This window comes from Papio anubis, chromosome 16, assembly GCF_008728515.1.
Source record: "Papio anubis isolate 15944 chromosome 16, Panubis1.0, whole genome shotgun sequence".
Classification (NCBI taxonomy): Eukaryota; Metazoa; Chordata; class Mammalia; order Primates; family Cercopithecidae; genus Papio; species Papio anubis.
In genome coordinates this window covers 54939945-54956759 of record NC_044991.1, presented here as the reverse complement: position 1 = coordinate 54956759, position 16815 = coordinate 54939945, and the positions used below count along the sequence as shown (strand labels likewise).

The 16815-nt window shown below is 40.6% G+C and overlaps 1 protein-coding gene across 3 annotated transcripts in view; it reads left to right on the top strand.

Annotated features, from left to right (window-relative positions):
* The window catches only part of ATRN (attractin), a 178433-nt gene that overhangs the window by 56769 nt on the left and 104849 nt on the right, over window positions 1-16815 (top strand). For all 3 annotated transcript variants that reach the window (XM_031656597.1, XM_031656599.1, XM_031656598.1), the window contains exons 3-6: window positions 2665-2778; window positions 7864-7992; window positions 9404-9609; window positions 11279-11447. In XM_031656597.1, coding sequence (XP_031512457.1) covers window positions 2665-2778; window positions 7864-7992; window positions 9404-9609; window positions 11279-11447 — 618 coding nt within the window. The remainder of the gene's footprint in view (window positions 1-2664; window positions 2779-7863; window positions 7993-9403; window positions 9610-11278; window positions 11448-16815) is intronic.

The following is a 16815-nucleotide window of genomic DNA, read 5'->3' as shown; positions in this document are numbered from 1 at the left end:
GGATTTAATAAAATTAGAAGTTTTAAACTGCTTAATCAAGATATCCTTAAATGAAACTGGCAGTTTTTCTTTTTCCTGTGAGCAATTGGTGGTGAAGAACAGCAGTGATCACTAGTACCATTTGCTGCTGTTGTCTCAATTTGTTCTAAGATGCCCACAGTTTCACCCACCATTGCTCTTTGAACCATTAGTAAATGCCAGCATGGCGATAAAATATATGCTATCTTAGTTTTACTGTGAATATAGTTTTGACCTCCTGGGACTTCCCATAAGGGTCTCAGGACCTGTAGCATTTTGTGGACTTCATTTTGAGAAGTGCTGCTCTAAGGAGCTCTGCTCTGTCCTATCAGTTCATAACCACCTGACGCCCTCTTCCACTTGTTTTTCTGAATATGCTCTCAATGGTTGTTCTTCCTCAGTGTAAGCGAAAAACGAAGCAAAGAAACTTTCATTCCTCCTTTTCCTTATTCCCCACATTTAGCCTGTCAGTAAGTTCTGTCAGTTTTCCCTTTAGAATGTCGGCCAGGCACGGTGGCTCAAGCCTGTAATCCCAGCACTTTGGGAGGCCGAGACGGGCAGATCACGAGGTCAGGAGATCGAGACCATCCTGGCTAACACGGTGAAACCCCGTCTCTACTAAAAAAAAAAATACAAAAAACTAGCCGGGCGAGGTGGCGGGCGCCTGTAGTCCCAGCTACTCAGGAGGCTGAGGCAGGAGATTGGCGTGAACCTGGGAGGCGGAGCTTGCAGTGAGCTGAGATCCAGCCACTGCACTCCAGCCTGGGTGACAGAGCGAGACTCCGTCTCGAAGAAAAAAGAATGTCTCCCCAATCCATCACCAGACTCCTTTTCACCTCCATCTCTACAACTGGGAGACCCACCATCCTCTCTCTCCTGGGCCACACAGTAGCCTTGAAATTGGCCTCCTGCTTTTGCCCCTTGCCCACCTCCCGCTTCTCATCTCTTAAGATTTTCTGTTTGCTGTGTTTCAGGCACGCTGATTTTCTTCATGTTGCTTGGACATGTCAGCCTCTTTCTCCCTTAAGACCATGCTGTTCCCTCCCTGGGCTTTTCACATGGCTTGTCTCTTGTCATTCTCATGTTGCCAAAGCTTACTGGGCTATCTCCCTACTGCTTTTTGTGCTGCCACATCACCTTCTTTTAATAATTCTTCACAGTATTCATCACCATCTGAGTTTACTTGTTTATGTATTTATTTAGTTGTTAACCTAGGGATGTTAGATAAGTGTGGGGTAGAGGACAGATCTAAACTGGAGAAATAGAATTAGGCATCAGCAAGATATAATGATGTTGATATTCCCAGAGCTTTCTGAGTGGAGTGTTGGACTGAAGCCAGGCTAGAGAGTGAAGGGGTGAGTGAGATAGAGGCACTGGAGAAAGCAAAGTTTTCTGCAAAGTTTTACCTTATTAGGAGGAGAAACGGTAGGGCAGGTATTTGGTAGAGGGAGAGTCGGGATTTGAGGCTTTTTGTTTTTATTTTTATTTTTATTTTTTTAATTTTTTTTATTTTTGAAATGGAGTCTTGCTCTGTTGCCCAGGCTGGAATGCAGTGGCACAATCTCGGCTCACTGCAAGCTCCGCCTCCTGGGTTCACGCCATTCTCCTGCCTCAGCCTCCCGAGTAGCTGGGACTACAGGTAACCACCACCACGCCTGGCTAATTTTTTTGTCTTTTTTAGTGGAGACGGGATTTCCCTGTGTTAGCCAGGATGGTCTCGATCTCCTGACCTCGTGATCCGCCCACCTTGGCCTCCCATAGTGCTGGGATTACAGGCGTGAGCCATCGCGCCCGGCCTGTTTTTATTTTTGTAAAATATGTGATACTTAAGCAGATTTAAATGTGGATGCAAAAGTTCCAGATGAGAGAGAGATGTAAAATATTTGAGAAACAGAAAGAGAGGCAGATAGGTATAGAATTTTGGAAAATGGGAATTTTAGGGTTTTTTGTCTGATTGCTGAGCATAAGCAGGGAGGTGGGACTGGGTGATTTGAAATAGTCGTTGAGAGTAGCAGTTGTGGAGAGTGAGAGAGAATTGGTAGGATTGCTGGTAGAATCTAAGTGCCATTTGCAGTTGGAGAGCAGAGACCAATGCCGAAACCAATCTATCCAGTGGTGTGGTGTAGAGGTATGGCTTTCTCCAATACAGCTTAGGTTGTTTTTTTTTTTTTTACCTCCACCGCCCCCCGTCTTTTTTTTTTCCTGATTCAATCTTAGAGCAGATAACTGGTTTCCTGTAGAACAGAGCTTTTGCCAGCCAGTGTCATGAAAAATCAGAGGGGCTGGCAAATTTAGAGGATTGGCAGGCATGTTTATGAAATGACGTAGTGTGGAATCTGAAGTTGAATAAGGAAGTGCAGAAATGGTAAGGCTAATTGGTTGGTTCAGAGGCCATTAAAGAGTGGCCACTGAATGGACTGTAAGGCCCAGAATCATGGACCACATCAATTTTGTTTCCCATTGCATGTTTAGTAGTCTTGCACATGGAGAGTACTAAATAAATCTTTGACAAATGAAGGAGTACTGATGGGGCAGTTGTTAGACTGTGTTACATATTATTAATTTAAAAATCTGAATTTTTATATTCTCAAATGTCTGATAGTTACAATAATTTTATTATAAATTCCTTTTTTTTATTCTTTTCAGGCCAAATAGAATAATGAGACTTCGTTTCAATCATTTTGCTACAGAGTGTAGTTGGGACCATTTATACGTTTATGATGGGGACTCAATTTATGCACCGCTAGTTGCTGCATTTAGGTAAGCTCAGTCATATAAGTGTTCTTTCATCATTGTTTGATTCTAAATTTAAGCATATCTTCTGGATTGCATTCTTACTGGGTTCACCTTTATTATCACTTAACACATTTATTTTATGGAAAAAATACTAGTTCTTGAGTCCCACCATCACTTGTGTGTTAGTGCTAACTTGGTTTCTGTAGCCCTGGGTAAGTTTCTAGGCATAGTACGTGACTTCTCTCTTCAGTTTCCTGATCTGTAAAATTGTGATAGTTCTATTAAGTTCACCTGCTTCTTGTGGTGGTGGTGAAGTTTATCGTTACAAAATATTTTGAGAGTAATATATTGAATGAAACTATTTCTGTGAAAAATTTAAATCAGGAATAACATACATCACGTTCCTTGTGTAGTGCCCATTGCATAGGCCTTCAGGAGTTATTTGTTGAGTTCAAATATAACTGTGTGTGTATATGTATGTGCATCATGAGTGAGGGAAACTTTTTGGAACAGTACACATAAAATGAACAGTGGCTACCTGTGGAGAAATCAGGAACATACTTATTATATATATTTTTTTCAGTAAGTACATTTACATTAGTAGTTAAACAGAAGCAATTTAACACCAAATATATGGAGTGTTCTGAATTGTTAGGGTGTTTTACTTTTGATTAGCAACAAGTAGCTGTGTTGTTTGTTATGTTTTTGGCCACATGGGAATTCAAAACTGTCTCTAATTTTCTTCCTTTTACTTGATAGAGGATTTTAAAATACAGTCATGTGTCACTTGACAACAGGAATACGTTTTGAGAAATGTGTTATTAGATGATTTCATCATTGTGTAAACATCATAGGGTGTATTTACACCAATAGATGGTATAGCCTACTGTACATCCTGCTGATATGGTACAGCCTATTGTACCTAGGCCACAAATCTGTACAGCATCTTACTGTACTGAATACTGTAGGTAATTGTAACCCAATAGTATTTGTATATTTAAACATATCTATACATGGAAAGGTACAGAAAAAATACAGTATTATAATCTTATACAACCTCTGTCATATATGTGGTCCATTGTTGACCAAGTGTCATTATGTGGTGTATGACTGTATATTTTTCTAAAATGCATATCCCCTTAGGAAACCACCTGCAACTGGCTTTCTAAATTTCTTTGTCTCAAACGTTTTATTTCCTTTACTTTAAAAAGAAATCAGTTCAACAAATATTTTTGTGTTTCTCACGTGGGGCTTGTCTGGCTGATGTCCCGTGTGGGTGAGGGAGTTAACAGGAGGCAAACAGTACACAAGGACAGGAGATCAGGTGACTGTTGTGTCCTCGTGTTTTTCTACCCGCTTTGGCTTAGAAATCTCTCGGACGTATCTTTGAACTGAGAACCAAGGCCATTTTCTGGGTTTTAAAGGTTCATTTACAAGGCCAAAGAGCAGGGTGGATGGCTGTGCTGAACATTTAAAGTGGCATTGGCCAAGTGTTGGAGTGTGTATCTTTATGCCAGCATTTGAAATGTAACTTGTAGCAAGAAGCACCCCAAACTTTAACATAGGCCCAAAAACTAAGTGTGATGTTATCATAATAGTACTTGTTGGGGATTCACTTGTTACTGTGTTTGTTAATCAGAATTCATGGAGCTCTTGTTGTATGCCAGGCACTTTGAATCAGCTTATCAGGAGCCTTGTAGGAACATGAGCCAAGCAGGTGTACATCACTCTGTGGTTCACCTGGACGGTATATTTGATAAACAGTGGTAGCAGTGGTAGAGCAGAGACAGTGATTGAGAAAATTCTTCAAAAGAACATTATTCCTTTTAGAGTTGTTTTTTTTTTTTTAAAGAAAGTTATGCGCTGGTGGGGCAGTTGTTAGACTGTGTGATCTAGAGGAACCCTTCCCTTTCCCCCTTCCCTTTTCCCCTTTCCCCTTCTCCTTCCCACTTCCCCTTCCCCTTTTCCTTCCCTTCCCTTTCCCCTTCCTCTTCCCCTTCCCTTTTCCTTTTCTTTCTCCCCCAGGCTGGAGTGTAGAGGCAGGAACGTAGCTCACTGCAGCCTCAACCTCCTGGGCTCAAGAGATACTCCCACCTCAGCCTCCCTAGTAGCTGGGACCACAAGAATGCAACACTATGCCCAGCTAATTTTTTTTTTTTTTTTTTTTTGTGGAGATGGAGTCTAACAATGTTGCCCAGGCTGGTCTTGAACTCCTGGGCTCAAGCAGTCCTCCCGCCTTGGCCTCTCCAAAGTGTTGGGATTACAGGTGTGAGCCACTGCATCCAGCCGAAGATTGCTTTTGACATACCTGTTTCCAGGTGGCCCTGGTCTTGTCAGTACTTATTCCTTCAGCATTTCAAGGGATTCTGGTGTATATAACCAGTGAAAGCATGATGATGGTTAATCCTTCATTTACATCTCCAATCAAATGTCACCTCTTCCAAGAGGCCTTCCTTTCACCCTTTCTAAAGTAGCACCTTCTGTTCTTTCCCTCTGCTCTCCTTCCCTTCATAGCGTTTGTCTCTACCTGGCATTATGTATGTGGGGAGTATCTGGGCTTATTTGTTGTTTTTCTAATGTGAACTACATGAAGGCAGGGACATAGTCTTATTCACTGTTGTATTCCTGGTACCTAGAACAGTGTCTCACAGGTAGTAAATGCTTAGTAAATATTTGTTAGTTGAATACATAGTAGAAAATGCATCACTATTTTGTAACTCCTGGAGCACCAGAGTTTCAGAGTTCCTAGAGTTCTGTCTTCATATTAAAAATTGAAGGGCCAGGCGTGGTGGCTCACACCTGTAATCCCAGCACTTTGGGAGGCCAAGGTGGGCAGATTGCCTGAGGTCAGGAGTTCAAGACCAGTCTGGCCAACATGGTGAAACCCCATCTCTACTAAAAATACAAAAAAAGAAAAATCATCTGGGCTTGGTGGTGTATGCCTGTAATCCTAGCTACTCAGGAGACTGAGGCAGGGGAATTGCTTGAACCAGGGAGGTGGAGGTTGCGATGAGCCGAGATTGCGCCACTGTGCTCCAGTCTGGGCGACAGAGGGAGACTCTGTCTCAAGAAAAAAATATATATATATATTGAATAAAGGGCCAGGCACAGTGGCTCAGGCCTGTAACCGCAACACTTCGTGAGGCTGAGGCAGGAGGATTACTTGATCCCAGGAGTTCAAGACCAGCCTGGGCAACAGGGTGAGACCTCATCTGTACAAAAAATTTTAAAAATTAACCAGCCGTGGTGGTGTGTGCCTGTAGTCCCAGTCACTCAGGAGGCTGAGGTGGGAGGATTGCTTGAGCTCAGGAGGTCAAGACTGCAGTGAACTGTGATCGTGCCACTGTACTCTAGCTTGGGCAACAGAGTAAGACCTTGTCTCAAAACAAAACAAAGCAAAACAAATGAAATGAAAATCCTTTCCCTCTTCATTTTGATTCCTTGCTTATGGACTCTTCCAGTCATTTTTGTATGCATTTATATAGGTACATGTAAGTGTACACATGTACTAGGCCCATTGTTTTGCAGCTTGCTTCTCCCCTATGCCCTTATCAGAATGCCTGATGAGCTTCTTTTTAGTCCCGCAGACCTATGTAATATGCAGTGACTTATGCAGTCAGATTTCTGGGCATGAGCATTTAGATGGGTTCCAACCTGTTGCCATCTGAACAGTGCTGTGGTTAGGATTCTTGTATATTGGTCATTGTGTACATGAGCAAGTATTTTTTCTACAAAGAAATAGAATTGCTAGGTCAGAGTGAATGAGCATGAGGTTGTATGTCTGGGACAGATTGCGTAGGGCTTGGCAAGGATCTCGGTTTTTACCAAATATGATGGTAGTGGTGGTGGTCGCGAATCAATAATGAGGCAAAAATCACGGACATATGAAGAAATGCAACAGCAGGTAGACATAAGAAAAACGATTAACCTCAGGAGTAAAAAGAACTCAGAACAACAATTTAAATATTGCTTTTTACTTATTAAATTAGCAAAATTAAAATAGAACCTAGTAGTCCTTGCTGTTGGCAGAGTGAAGTGGGATGGACCCTTCATTCTGTATTGATATGATTTCAAGTTACATATCTCTTCTGGAAAGCAAGTTGGTATTATGGCTCTAGAGTCTTAAAGGCATCATTTAGACCTTTTTACTCAGTAAGTGTTTTTTTGTTTGTTTGTTTGTTTTATACCAGTCACACAACAAACATTTAGAATCTATTATGTGCTGGGTTGTGAGTGAGGTCCTAAGGACAACCTAGGGAGCTTTTAATGATATAGAAAATGCATATGTTTTATTTGTAAAATAGAATATACAATGTAAATAACATCAATTAGGCTAAGAAAATGCATTAGAATGCTAACAGTGTTGGAGTTATGGGTGTTTGTTTAGCTTCTTCATATTCTTATATAAATATTTTATATAAAATATCTTGGGCGCTGTGGCTCACGCCCGTAATCCCTACGTTTTGGGAGGCTGAGGTGGGTGGATCACCTGAGGTCAGGAGTTCGAGACCAGCCTGACCTACATGATGAAACGCTGTCTCTACTAAAAATATTAAAAAATTAGCTGGGCATGGTGGCGGGCACCTGTAATCCCAGCTACTCAGGAGACTGATGCAGGAGAATCACTTGAACCCTGGCACACAGAGGTTGCGCTGAGATTGCGCCACTGCACTGTAGCCCGGGCAACAAGAGCAAAACTCTGTCTCAAAACAAACAAACAAACAAACAAACAAAAAGAACTCATGTCTTTCAGCAATATACGTGTAGTATTCATCACTCATAAAATTTGTTACTTTACGTGATTGTGGAAGTTTATTTTTTCAAAGAAGCACTATAAAAAGTTTTATAAGAAAAAGAATAGGGTCATTGATTTCAAATCTCATTAGAAATACAACTCAGAATAAAGGAAGCCTAGCAAAAGATTCAGATCTGTTCCTCAAGGATCCAGAACTAGTAGGGTAGCACTATGTATTTATCACAGGAATTTGCCTCTCTTCCTGGATGTGGTTTTTAAATTATAAGGACGGATTTGTTTTAAATTTGTGTCTGCTACAATTTGACATGTCTGTGCTTGTGCTTCCCTCTATAAGAAGTGTGTTTTCATTTCAGTGGCCTCATTGTTCCTGAGAGAGATGGCAATGAGACTGTCCCTGAGGTTGTTGCCACATCAGGTTATGCCCTGCTGCATTTTTTTAGTGATGCTGCTTATAATTTGACTGGATTTAATATTACTTACAGGTAAGATTCTTAAGTCTAGTATTTGTGGTTTCATTCAGGAGACTATCTACTATGTTTTAACAACAATAATGGCTAACATAGATTGAGAGCTTACAGTGTGCCAGGCATAGCATCAGGCAGTTTACATGGATTTTCTCATTTTAAATTTTTCTATAAATTCATTGAGGTCTGGGCTCTGTTTTTCTACTCGTTTATAATTGAGGAAACTGACAGGAAAAGGTTAAGTAGATTGTCAAAGTAAGTGGTGGGAACACAATTTAAACCCAGGTGTTGCTGCTGTTGAACTTCTCCTAGAAGAGGGGGACTTTTCTGCTAATGGACAAAAACATTGGAATTTTACAAAGTACAGCTCAACAAATATTAGTAGTTGTCATGTACTCAATAGTAGGAGAAATCTATATCATTAAAGTACCTTGATAGCTCATTTATCCCCCTCTTTTAAATTCTGAATTACATTGTTTCAAAGCACTGTCAGTACAAGTATCTTATGTTATTATGGGATGCATTATAGTTGAATTCTTTTTTTTTTTTTTTGAGACAGAGTCTAACTGTCATCCGTGTTGGAGTGCAGTGGCACGATCTCGGCTCACTGCAACCTCCACCTCCTGGGTTCAAGCAATTCTCCTGCCTCAGCCTCCTGAGTAACTGGGATTACAGGCACCCGCCACTATGCCCAGATAATTTTTTTGTGTATTTAGTAAAGACGGGGTTTCACCATGTTGGCCAGGCTGGTCTCGAACTCCTGACCGTGATTCTTCTGCCTCTGCCTCCCAAAGTGTTGAGATTATAGTTGTGAGCCACTGCGCCTGGCCATAGTTCAATTCTTACATTAAGTTAAAGTAGCCTGCCTTCTTCCTTCTGAAATGAGTAGATAAAATTACTAAGGAATTTTAAATATACCAATCTGGGCAGTAACCTTAAATTCTATTATATACAAATTTTCAGAGACTATACAGAGGAATATGTACCATGAGGATGGTGGTTTATTGTTGGCAGTTTGTTTTATTCTTTTCCTTTCCAAACTTGCAACCATGAACTCAGCAATTCTGTAAAGCTTATCATTAGCAGGCTACTAAGAAGAATAGGATAATCCTCCCACCCTTGAGGAGCTGACAGTTCTGCAAAAATCTCCTCCCTCCTTGTAATTTCTTTGACTTTATGAGTTATTTATTCTTATCCTCTTATTATGAGAATCCAGCAGGGTTGATTTGATTTCATTACTTGTACCTCAGGCTCTAGCTATGCAGTGTTGAGCAAACCCATTTGGACTGAATCTTTAAGTACTGAAGTTATACTTGTGAATGAACTGAGACAGTGAGATTCTTAAACCTGTGTGGGAGAAAGTTCTGCTAAGTTAATCGAAGTGTTGTGTTGTGTTCTGTTAATGTAATTTACCCTGCTATTTTCACAGTTTTGACATGTGTCCGAATAACTGCTCAGGCCGAGGAGAGTGTAAGATCAGTAATAACAGCAATACTGTTGAATGTGAATGTTCTGAAAACTGGAAAGGTGAAGCATGTGACATTCCTTACTGTACAGACAACTGTGGTTCTCCTCGTCGAGGCATCTGCAATTCAAGTGATGTCAGAGGATGCTCCTGCTTCTCAGGCTGGCAGGGTAGGAGCTTCTTTCATTTTTATTTTTTCTTCCATTTATAGAACATTCCCAGCTAAATAAATAGATTGACTTTATTCTTAGCACCTATATAGTTTATATTAATCAAATACCAGGTAGCATTTAAGCTTGAAACATCCCTCTATCCAGCTGCTTATGAATTTCCATTTCATAGATGTGTGGTCGTGGTCTCTAGAATTATGGAGGGTAGGCCGTTTTTTGTAACCTGTTTGTGAAAGTTGAAGAACTTGGACTCGGTCATAAAAGGATGTAGCAGAGAGCCAAGCTGGGAGATCGGACAAGAGCTGACAATAATGATATTTCCTCAGAAACACACTCTAAGTTCAGAGAAAATTGGAATCAGTTATATATTAGAATCTTAAAAGGAGTTAGCGAATAGTATTATCTACAGAAATAATTAAAGAAGCTTTAGGGAATTCTTTAAGGGGTGAGTGATAATAACTGTTATTAATTTGGTGATTTTCCTTGTAAACTTACCCCTTCCTCAGAACCTTTTTATTTTGAAAGGAAATATGCTTGTTTAAATTTAGTTTGTTGGGTTTGGCTGACATTGTAGAGTTAATAATTGAAGCATTTCAGTATCTACCATTGTGCAAATATTGCAGCAGAAGCCAAACCTCCCAAGAATGGAGCCTGTCTCTTCAGTTTGTTTAAGTTTCTTGATTTACCAGAAGATGGATAGTTTGTATGATTGCTCCCAGGTCTAGTTATCACACTTATTCGTCCATATCCACAAATTCTGCATCTGCAATTTCAAACAACCGTGTGTAGAAAATATTCAGAAAAAAACACAATGAAAGATAATATGGGCTGGGCATGGTGGCTCACGCCTATAATCCCAGCACTTTGGGAGGCCAAGGCAGGCAGCTCACCTGAGGTCAGGAGTTCGAGACCAGCTTGGCCAACATGGTGAAACCCTGTCTCTACTAAAAAATACAAAAATTTAGCTGGGCATGGTGGCAGGCACCTGTAATCCCAGCTACTCAGGAGGCTGAGGCAGGAAAATATCTTGAACCCTGGAGGCCCAGGTTGCAGTGGGCCGAGATCATACCACTGCACTCCAACATGGGTAACAGAGTGAGTGAGATTCCGTCTCAAAAAAAAAGATAATACAAATAAAAGATACACATACGAAAACCATTTACATAGCATTTACATTGTGTTAAGTATTATAAGTAATCTAGACGTGAGTTAGAGTATATGGCAGGATGTGTGTAGGTTATATGCAAGTGCTACACCACTAGTTTAAATTAGGGACTTTGAGCATCTGTGGATTTTGGTACCAAGGGGGTCCTGGAACCAATCCCCTGTGGATATTGAGGGATAACTATATATTTTATCCTTAAGATTTTTCATGTGAATTAATTATTTATTTATCTGGGCTTTCTCCTGAGAGTTGCTTAAGCAGGTATTTCATTACCAAAAAAACTCTAACCTGGATATAGTCAAGTCATCATTAGAAAGTATGTGATTTACCCTTGGTCAATGCCCTGAATAAATTAAAATAACAAATTAAAGGATTTGTCTGATATTTAAATGCTAAAGGAAAGACTATTATTTAAGTATTTGTTACATTTAGATGATGAAAACTTGAAATGCAGTAAGCTTTAAAGCTGTATTTTGTGAAGCTAATTCATTATGTTTTTATTAGGTCCTGGATGTTCAGTTCCTGTACCAGCTAACCAGTCATTTTGGACTCGAGAGGAATATTCTAACTTAAAGCTCCCCAGAGCATCTCATAAAGCTGTGGTCAGTGGAAACATTATGTGGGTTGTTGGAGGATATATGTTCAACCACTCAGATTACAACATGGTTCTAGCGTAAGTTATTTTAAACATTTTTGCAAGAAGCTTAGTTTTTTATTTTGAAAATTTATAAAGCACAGATAAGCAAAAATAAATCACCAGTAATTCTACTACCTAAGGAAAATCCCTGTTAATATTTTGGTAGTAGTCTTTCAAATTGTTTTAACATATGTTGAGTTTTTAAAATTGAATGCTACAAAAAATTCATTGTCATGATACGCATTCATGTTTTTCAAATACTGTCTCTGATGTTTTGCTTTAAGTTTTGTAGTAAGTTCTATATAAGTAGGGGATTACTTTATCTTTTAATTTAATTAATAGTTCCAAGGTCAAATGGTTTGAATTTATAGTTTGCTAGTGGAAATTATACCATCGTCTAATACGTCCCAGGGTTCAAAGTCTATTTGCTGATCCCATGCTGCTCATTTTGAAGGGAGAATATGTGTTGTCATAGTGGAATTAGCTGTGGAGGTGGACTTGTAGAAAAAAATTTATAAATTTAATCTTGCTGATTTTATTACCTGGAACTTTTTTCTAGGCATTTTCTATTAATGAAGATTGTCCAAAAAACCAGCATCTGTTCATTAAGGGATTCTGGAAATATGGCAGCGGTGGCCTAGTTTCTGCATCCCCCCATAGTCGTTAAAACACATTGCACAACTAGTCTAGCAAAATCAAAGAAACACAGGCAAATTCTGTAATAAAACTTGGTCAGACTGGGCACAGTGGCTCATGCCTATAACCCCAGCACTTTCAGAGGCTGAGGTGGGTGGATCACTTGAGATCAGGAGTTTGAGATCAGCCTGGCCAACATGATAAAACCCCATCCCTACTAAAAATACAAAAATTAGCCAGGCATGGTGGCGGGCACCTGTAGTCCCAGCTGCTCAGGAGGCTGAGGCAGGAGAATTGCTTGAACCTGGGAGACAGAGGTTGAAGATCAGATGGTTGTAGGTGTGAAGCCTTATTTCTGGACTCTATTCTGTTCCATTGGTCTGTGTATCTGTTTTTGTATTAGTGCCATGCTGTTATTGTTACTGTAGCCCAGTAGTATAGTTTGAAGTCTGGTAACCTGATACCTCCAGCTTTGTTCTTTTTGTGTAGGATTGAACTGGCCCAATCTCTGTTCCCATTGCTGCTGCCTTAGTTCAAGCCCTTTAATTTCTGCAATGGTCAGGTCAGGTTAGTAGTCTTCCTCCAGATTCTTTTCTTTCCCCATACATAGATTCAAACTATTTTCTTTGCCTGGAACACAAATGCTTTCCTGAATATGAATTTAAAGTCACATATTATTATAGTTTTTAGGTATACAGATTTTAGGTATTTTCATGGTTTTCATCAGAAGAACTGTTTGCCAGCAGTGGGAGTGGCACAGGTGGCACCCAGAGATCTCATAGGAGATTAGATCTCTACAGAGCTTTTCTTACACATCCCCCTTCCCTCTGGGGGAAAGACAGCTGTCAGTCTCTATTCTTTCTTGGCTGGACAACCCAGAGGAAGCCCCAGAGTTGTTCAGGCGCTCATGCTGTCTTTCCAGACTCTACCTCAGCAAGTCATTTGTGTGGGCACCTCCTAGACTGTGTCATTATCAATAACTGCAGCCCCTCTATAATCTCATTTCTAAATGTTCCACATTCTACCCCCCTTCTGTGGTGGACACTGTTGGTGCCTTGCCCAAATCTCTTTATTTTTGCCTGGCTGGTGCACACAGTTACCTGATGCTGTGCAATTTGGCTGTTGTCAGTTCATAGCTGACCCTTTCTCTGAAGAATTCTCTCAGCAGACTGGAGCTGTCTTACCCAGGAACACCTAGCATACTATGCTCTACCCCCAGGATAGCCCCTAGTACAGTGACCAACCAGTTTAACTGGAACTCTTCCAGTTTTAGCACTGAGTCTTGTGTCCTAAGAAACCCCTCAGTACTGGATGAAATGGGATGGTCACCCTGGCCCCCAGCTGCTGACTGGCTGGATGGAGGTACATGAGTCTGACCCTGCTTCTACATGGGAAAATTCATGTTCCAGGGCTCCCCTTGGGATCAGGCAAAAGCTATACTTCAGCTGAGACCACCTTTTTGCTTATCCTCTCCTTCTTCCTGCTGCCTTGCTTGTCTCACTTCCTGATGTTTGTCAAGAGAGCATTCCCTCAGTAAATCACTTCTACAGGAATCCCCATCTCCAGCTCTGCTTGCAGGGGATCTTACCTGAGACACTTTCCAATCTTTTCACATCTTTCTCTCTAATACCCTAATAGTCTTTGATCTCCACATGGGTCCATAGTTCATTGATTCTTTCTCTTTCCCTCTCCTGTTCTCCTTCTTAACTCTAATATCTTTTCATTTTCAAATTCCTACCACCTTTTCTTCTGTTTTCATTCTCAGTTAATAGCCTTGCTTCCTGCTTCTCTTTTGAAACATAAAGGTCAGAAAACTATTTCCACAAACTCCTGCCACCACATTTCCCCTTCACCTACATCTGTGCCCCTTTATCGTCTTCTGTAGATCAGTGCTGTCTCATAGAAGTTTCAGGCATGATGCAAAGGTTCTGTATTACCCTGTCGTGTCACTGGCCACATGTAGTTATTTCACACCTGAAATATGGCTAGTGTGACTTAGGAGCTGAATTTTTTATTTTCCATTGTTTGTTCTCATCTTACTTGATCTGGCACCAACATTTGATGTAGTTAATCCTTCCCTCCTCTTTTAAACACTTTCTTTAGTTGACTTCCAGGATGCCACGTTCCCTTGATAATTTTTTTAATTCCATATTCCTTCTCAGCCTCTTTAGCTGGTTTCTCTTCAACTGACTGACTTCTGAATGATGTCAGGCCAGGGCTTAACCCTTGGTCCATTGCTGTCTGTTTATTCACTCTTTTGGTGACCTCATATGGTATCTTGGCCTTTTATACTTGGTGACTCCCAAATTTGTATTTGCAGCCTAGACTTTTTACCTGAGCCCCTATCTCCAACTCTTTAATTGATGTCTCAACCTTCTGTCTGTGTACTAGGCATCTTATGCTCAGCATGTCCCACACTTATCTTTTTCTCAAGGCTGCTCTTCCCCCAGATGTCCCTATCTCAGTTAATGGCCACTCCATCCTTCTGTTTACTTAAGGCAGAAATCTTGGGTCATCTGCGCCGTCTTGTTTCTTCACACCCCATATTAGTATATTTATTAGTTATCTCTCGCTACATAACAAATTACCACAAACTTAGCAGCTTAAAACCATTTGCATTTATTATCACCATTTTGGTTGATTAGGAGTCCTCTGTAGTCAAGGTGTCAGCTGGTCTGCATTCTCATCTAGAGGCCTGAGTGAGGAAGAATTCATTTCCAAGCTCGCTCAGGTTGCTGGCAGAGTCAATTTCCTTGTGGTTATAAAACTGAGGGTCCCAGCTTTCTGCTGGCTATTGACTTGAGGCTGTCCTCAATTTACGGAGGCTGCCTTCAGCTCCTAGAGCTTACCTGAGTTCCTAGAGGCCACCTAGTTTCTTGTCAGCTGGACTTCACCAGTATAGCTGCTTACTTCATCAGGCTGCAAGGAGAGTCTCTAGACTGAGTCTGCTAGCAGGATGGATGTCACAGAAATGATATCCTATCATCTTTGCCATATTCTGTTGGTTAAAAGCAAGTCATAGATCCTGTTTGCCTCCTAGGGGAGGGGATTATACATGGGTATGAATACCAGGAGGTGGAGATCATGAGGACTACCCCAGTGTCTGTCTGACACGATAGGTCAAATCTTGTTAGCTCTACCTTTAGAATCTATCCCAAATCTGATCACCTCTAGTGCTGCCACCATGAGAAGAGAAGGTGAAATTAAAGGCATGAAAGTGATTATGCCTTCTGCTGTTATACTAGATGTTATGAAAGGCGCATATTTGCCATTACGTGATTTTACCCTAACATCCTCCTTCTCTCTTGACGCAAGAAATCTGGGAGTCTTTAGATATTTCCGTATGTTCTCCTCCTCATACCATAATTTCATATTAAGTGCCCTCAACTCTGTCACCAAATACATGTCATATTTATTCTTTTATCTTTATGTACAGCCTGTTATTATCTCTTAGTCTTCAGCAGTAGATTTCTATCAAATCTGTTCATTTCCATTTATTCCTATTAATCAAATTGCTAAACATGAACTGGGGTGCCATTTAACAACGTAAATAGTATCATTTACTACCTTCTTAAAACCCATCAGTGTCTTACCTTTGGACTTAATGGCCCTGCATGATGTGACCACTGTTTACCTTCCCAGACTCAGTCTTTTCCTATCCTGCCATCATTCACAGCACTTCTGCTCCACCAGCCTACTTTCTTACCCGAAACGTACAGTGTACATCATTACCTTAAGAGCCTGTGCGTTTGCCATTCCCTTGGTCTAGACTGTTCCTGCTATTGCGCCTCAGGGCTGGTGTCTTCTCACCCTTTAGATCTCAGTGTGGTTATCCCACAGAGAGATCATCTCTGACCATCCAGTTCAGACATTTCTCCCTTTTGTTCTTTTTTATAGTCCTCATTTTCTTTATGGCATTGTTCGTGATTTTTAGTTATGTCAGTGCACGCTGTTGTACTTGCTCATTGTCTGCCTTTGTGAAGTTCTTCAAGGTTAGGGACCTTGTTTACTCACTGCACTCAGAGCTTAGCTCATAGAAGGTACTCAGATAAGTATTTATCAAATAAACGGGAGAGTAAATGATTTATTTCCTTCACAAACATCTGTTCCTGGAAATATTAATATCATCTATTACTTTTTTTTGACTGACATACTTCATGAGCCACATTGTTTTTTGGATCATAAATTTTTTTTCCTACTTGATCAAAACATGATTTTCTACAGCTTTATTGGTTTCATGTAAATATTAGCATAGTTCCAAATAATGAACTTTCATGAAAAGTTAATTTAGTGATTCATTTTAGAAGTAGTGTTTGTGGAACTTAGATAACAGATTTTTATTTATTTTTTTTTTTTTGAGACGGAGTCTTGCTCTGAAGCCCAGGCTGGACGACAGATTGTGTGGCACAATCTCGGCTCACTGCAAGCTCTGCCTCCTGGGTTCACACCATTCTCCTGCCTCAGCCTCCTGAGTAGCTCAGACCGCAGGCACCTGTCACCACGCCTGGCTAATTTTTTGTATTTTTAGTAGAGTTGGTGTTTTGTCGTGTTAGCCAGGATGGTCTCAATCTCCTGACCTCGTGATCCGCCTGCCTCGGCCTCCCAAAGTGCCGGGATTACAGTCGTGAGCCACTGTGCCCGGCCAGATTACAGATTTTATAGTCATTTATACTCTTACATGAAAGTATTTTAGGAATTGCTGTTACTGTCCATTTTCCTCACAGTCCTGTTAATGCAAAACTTTTTAGTTGCATTAAAAAGCAGTTCC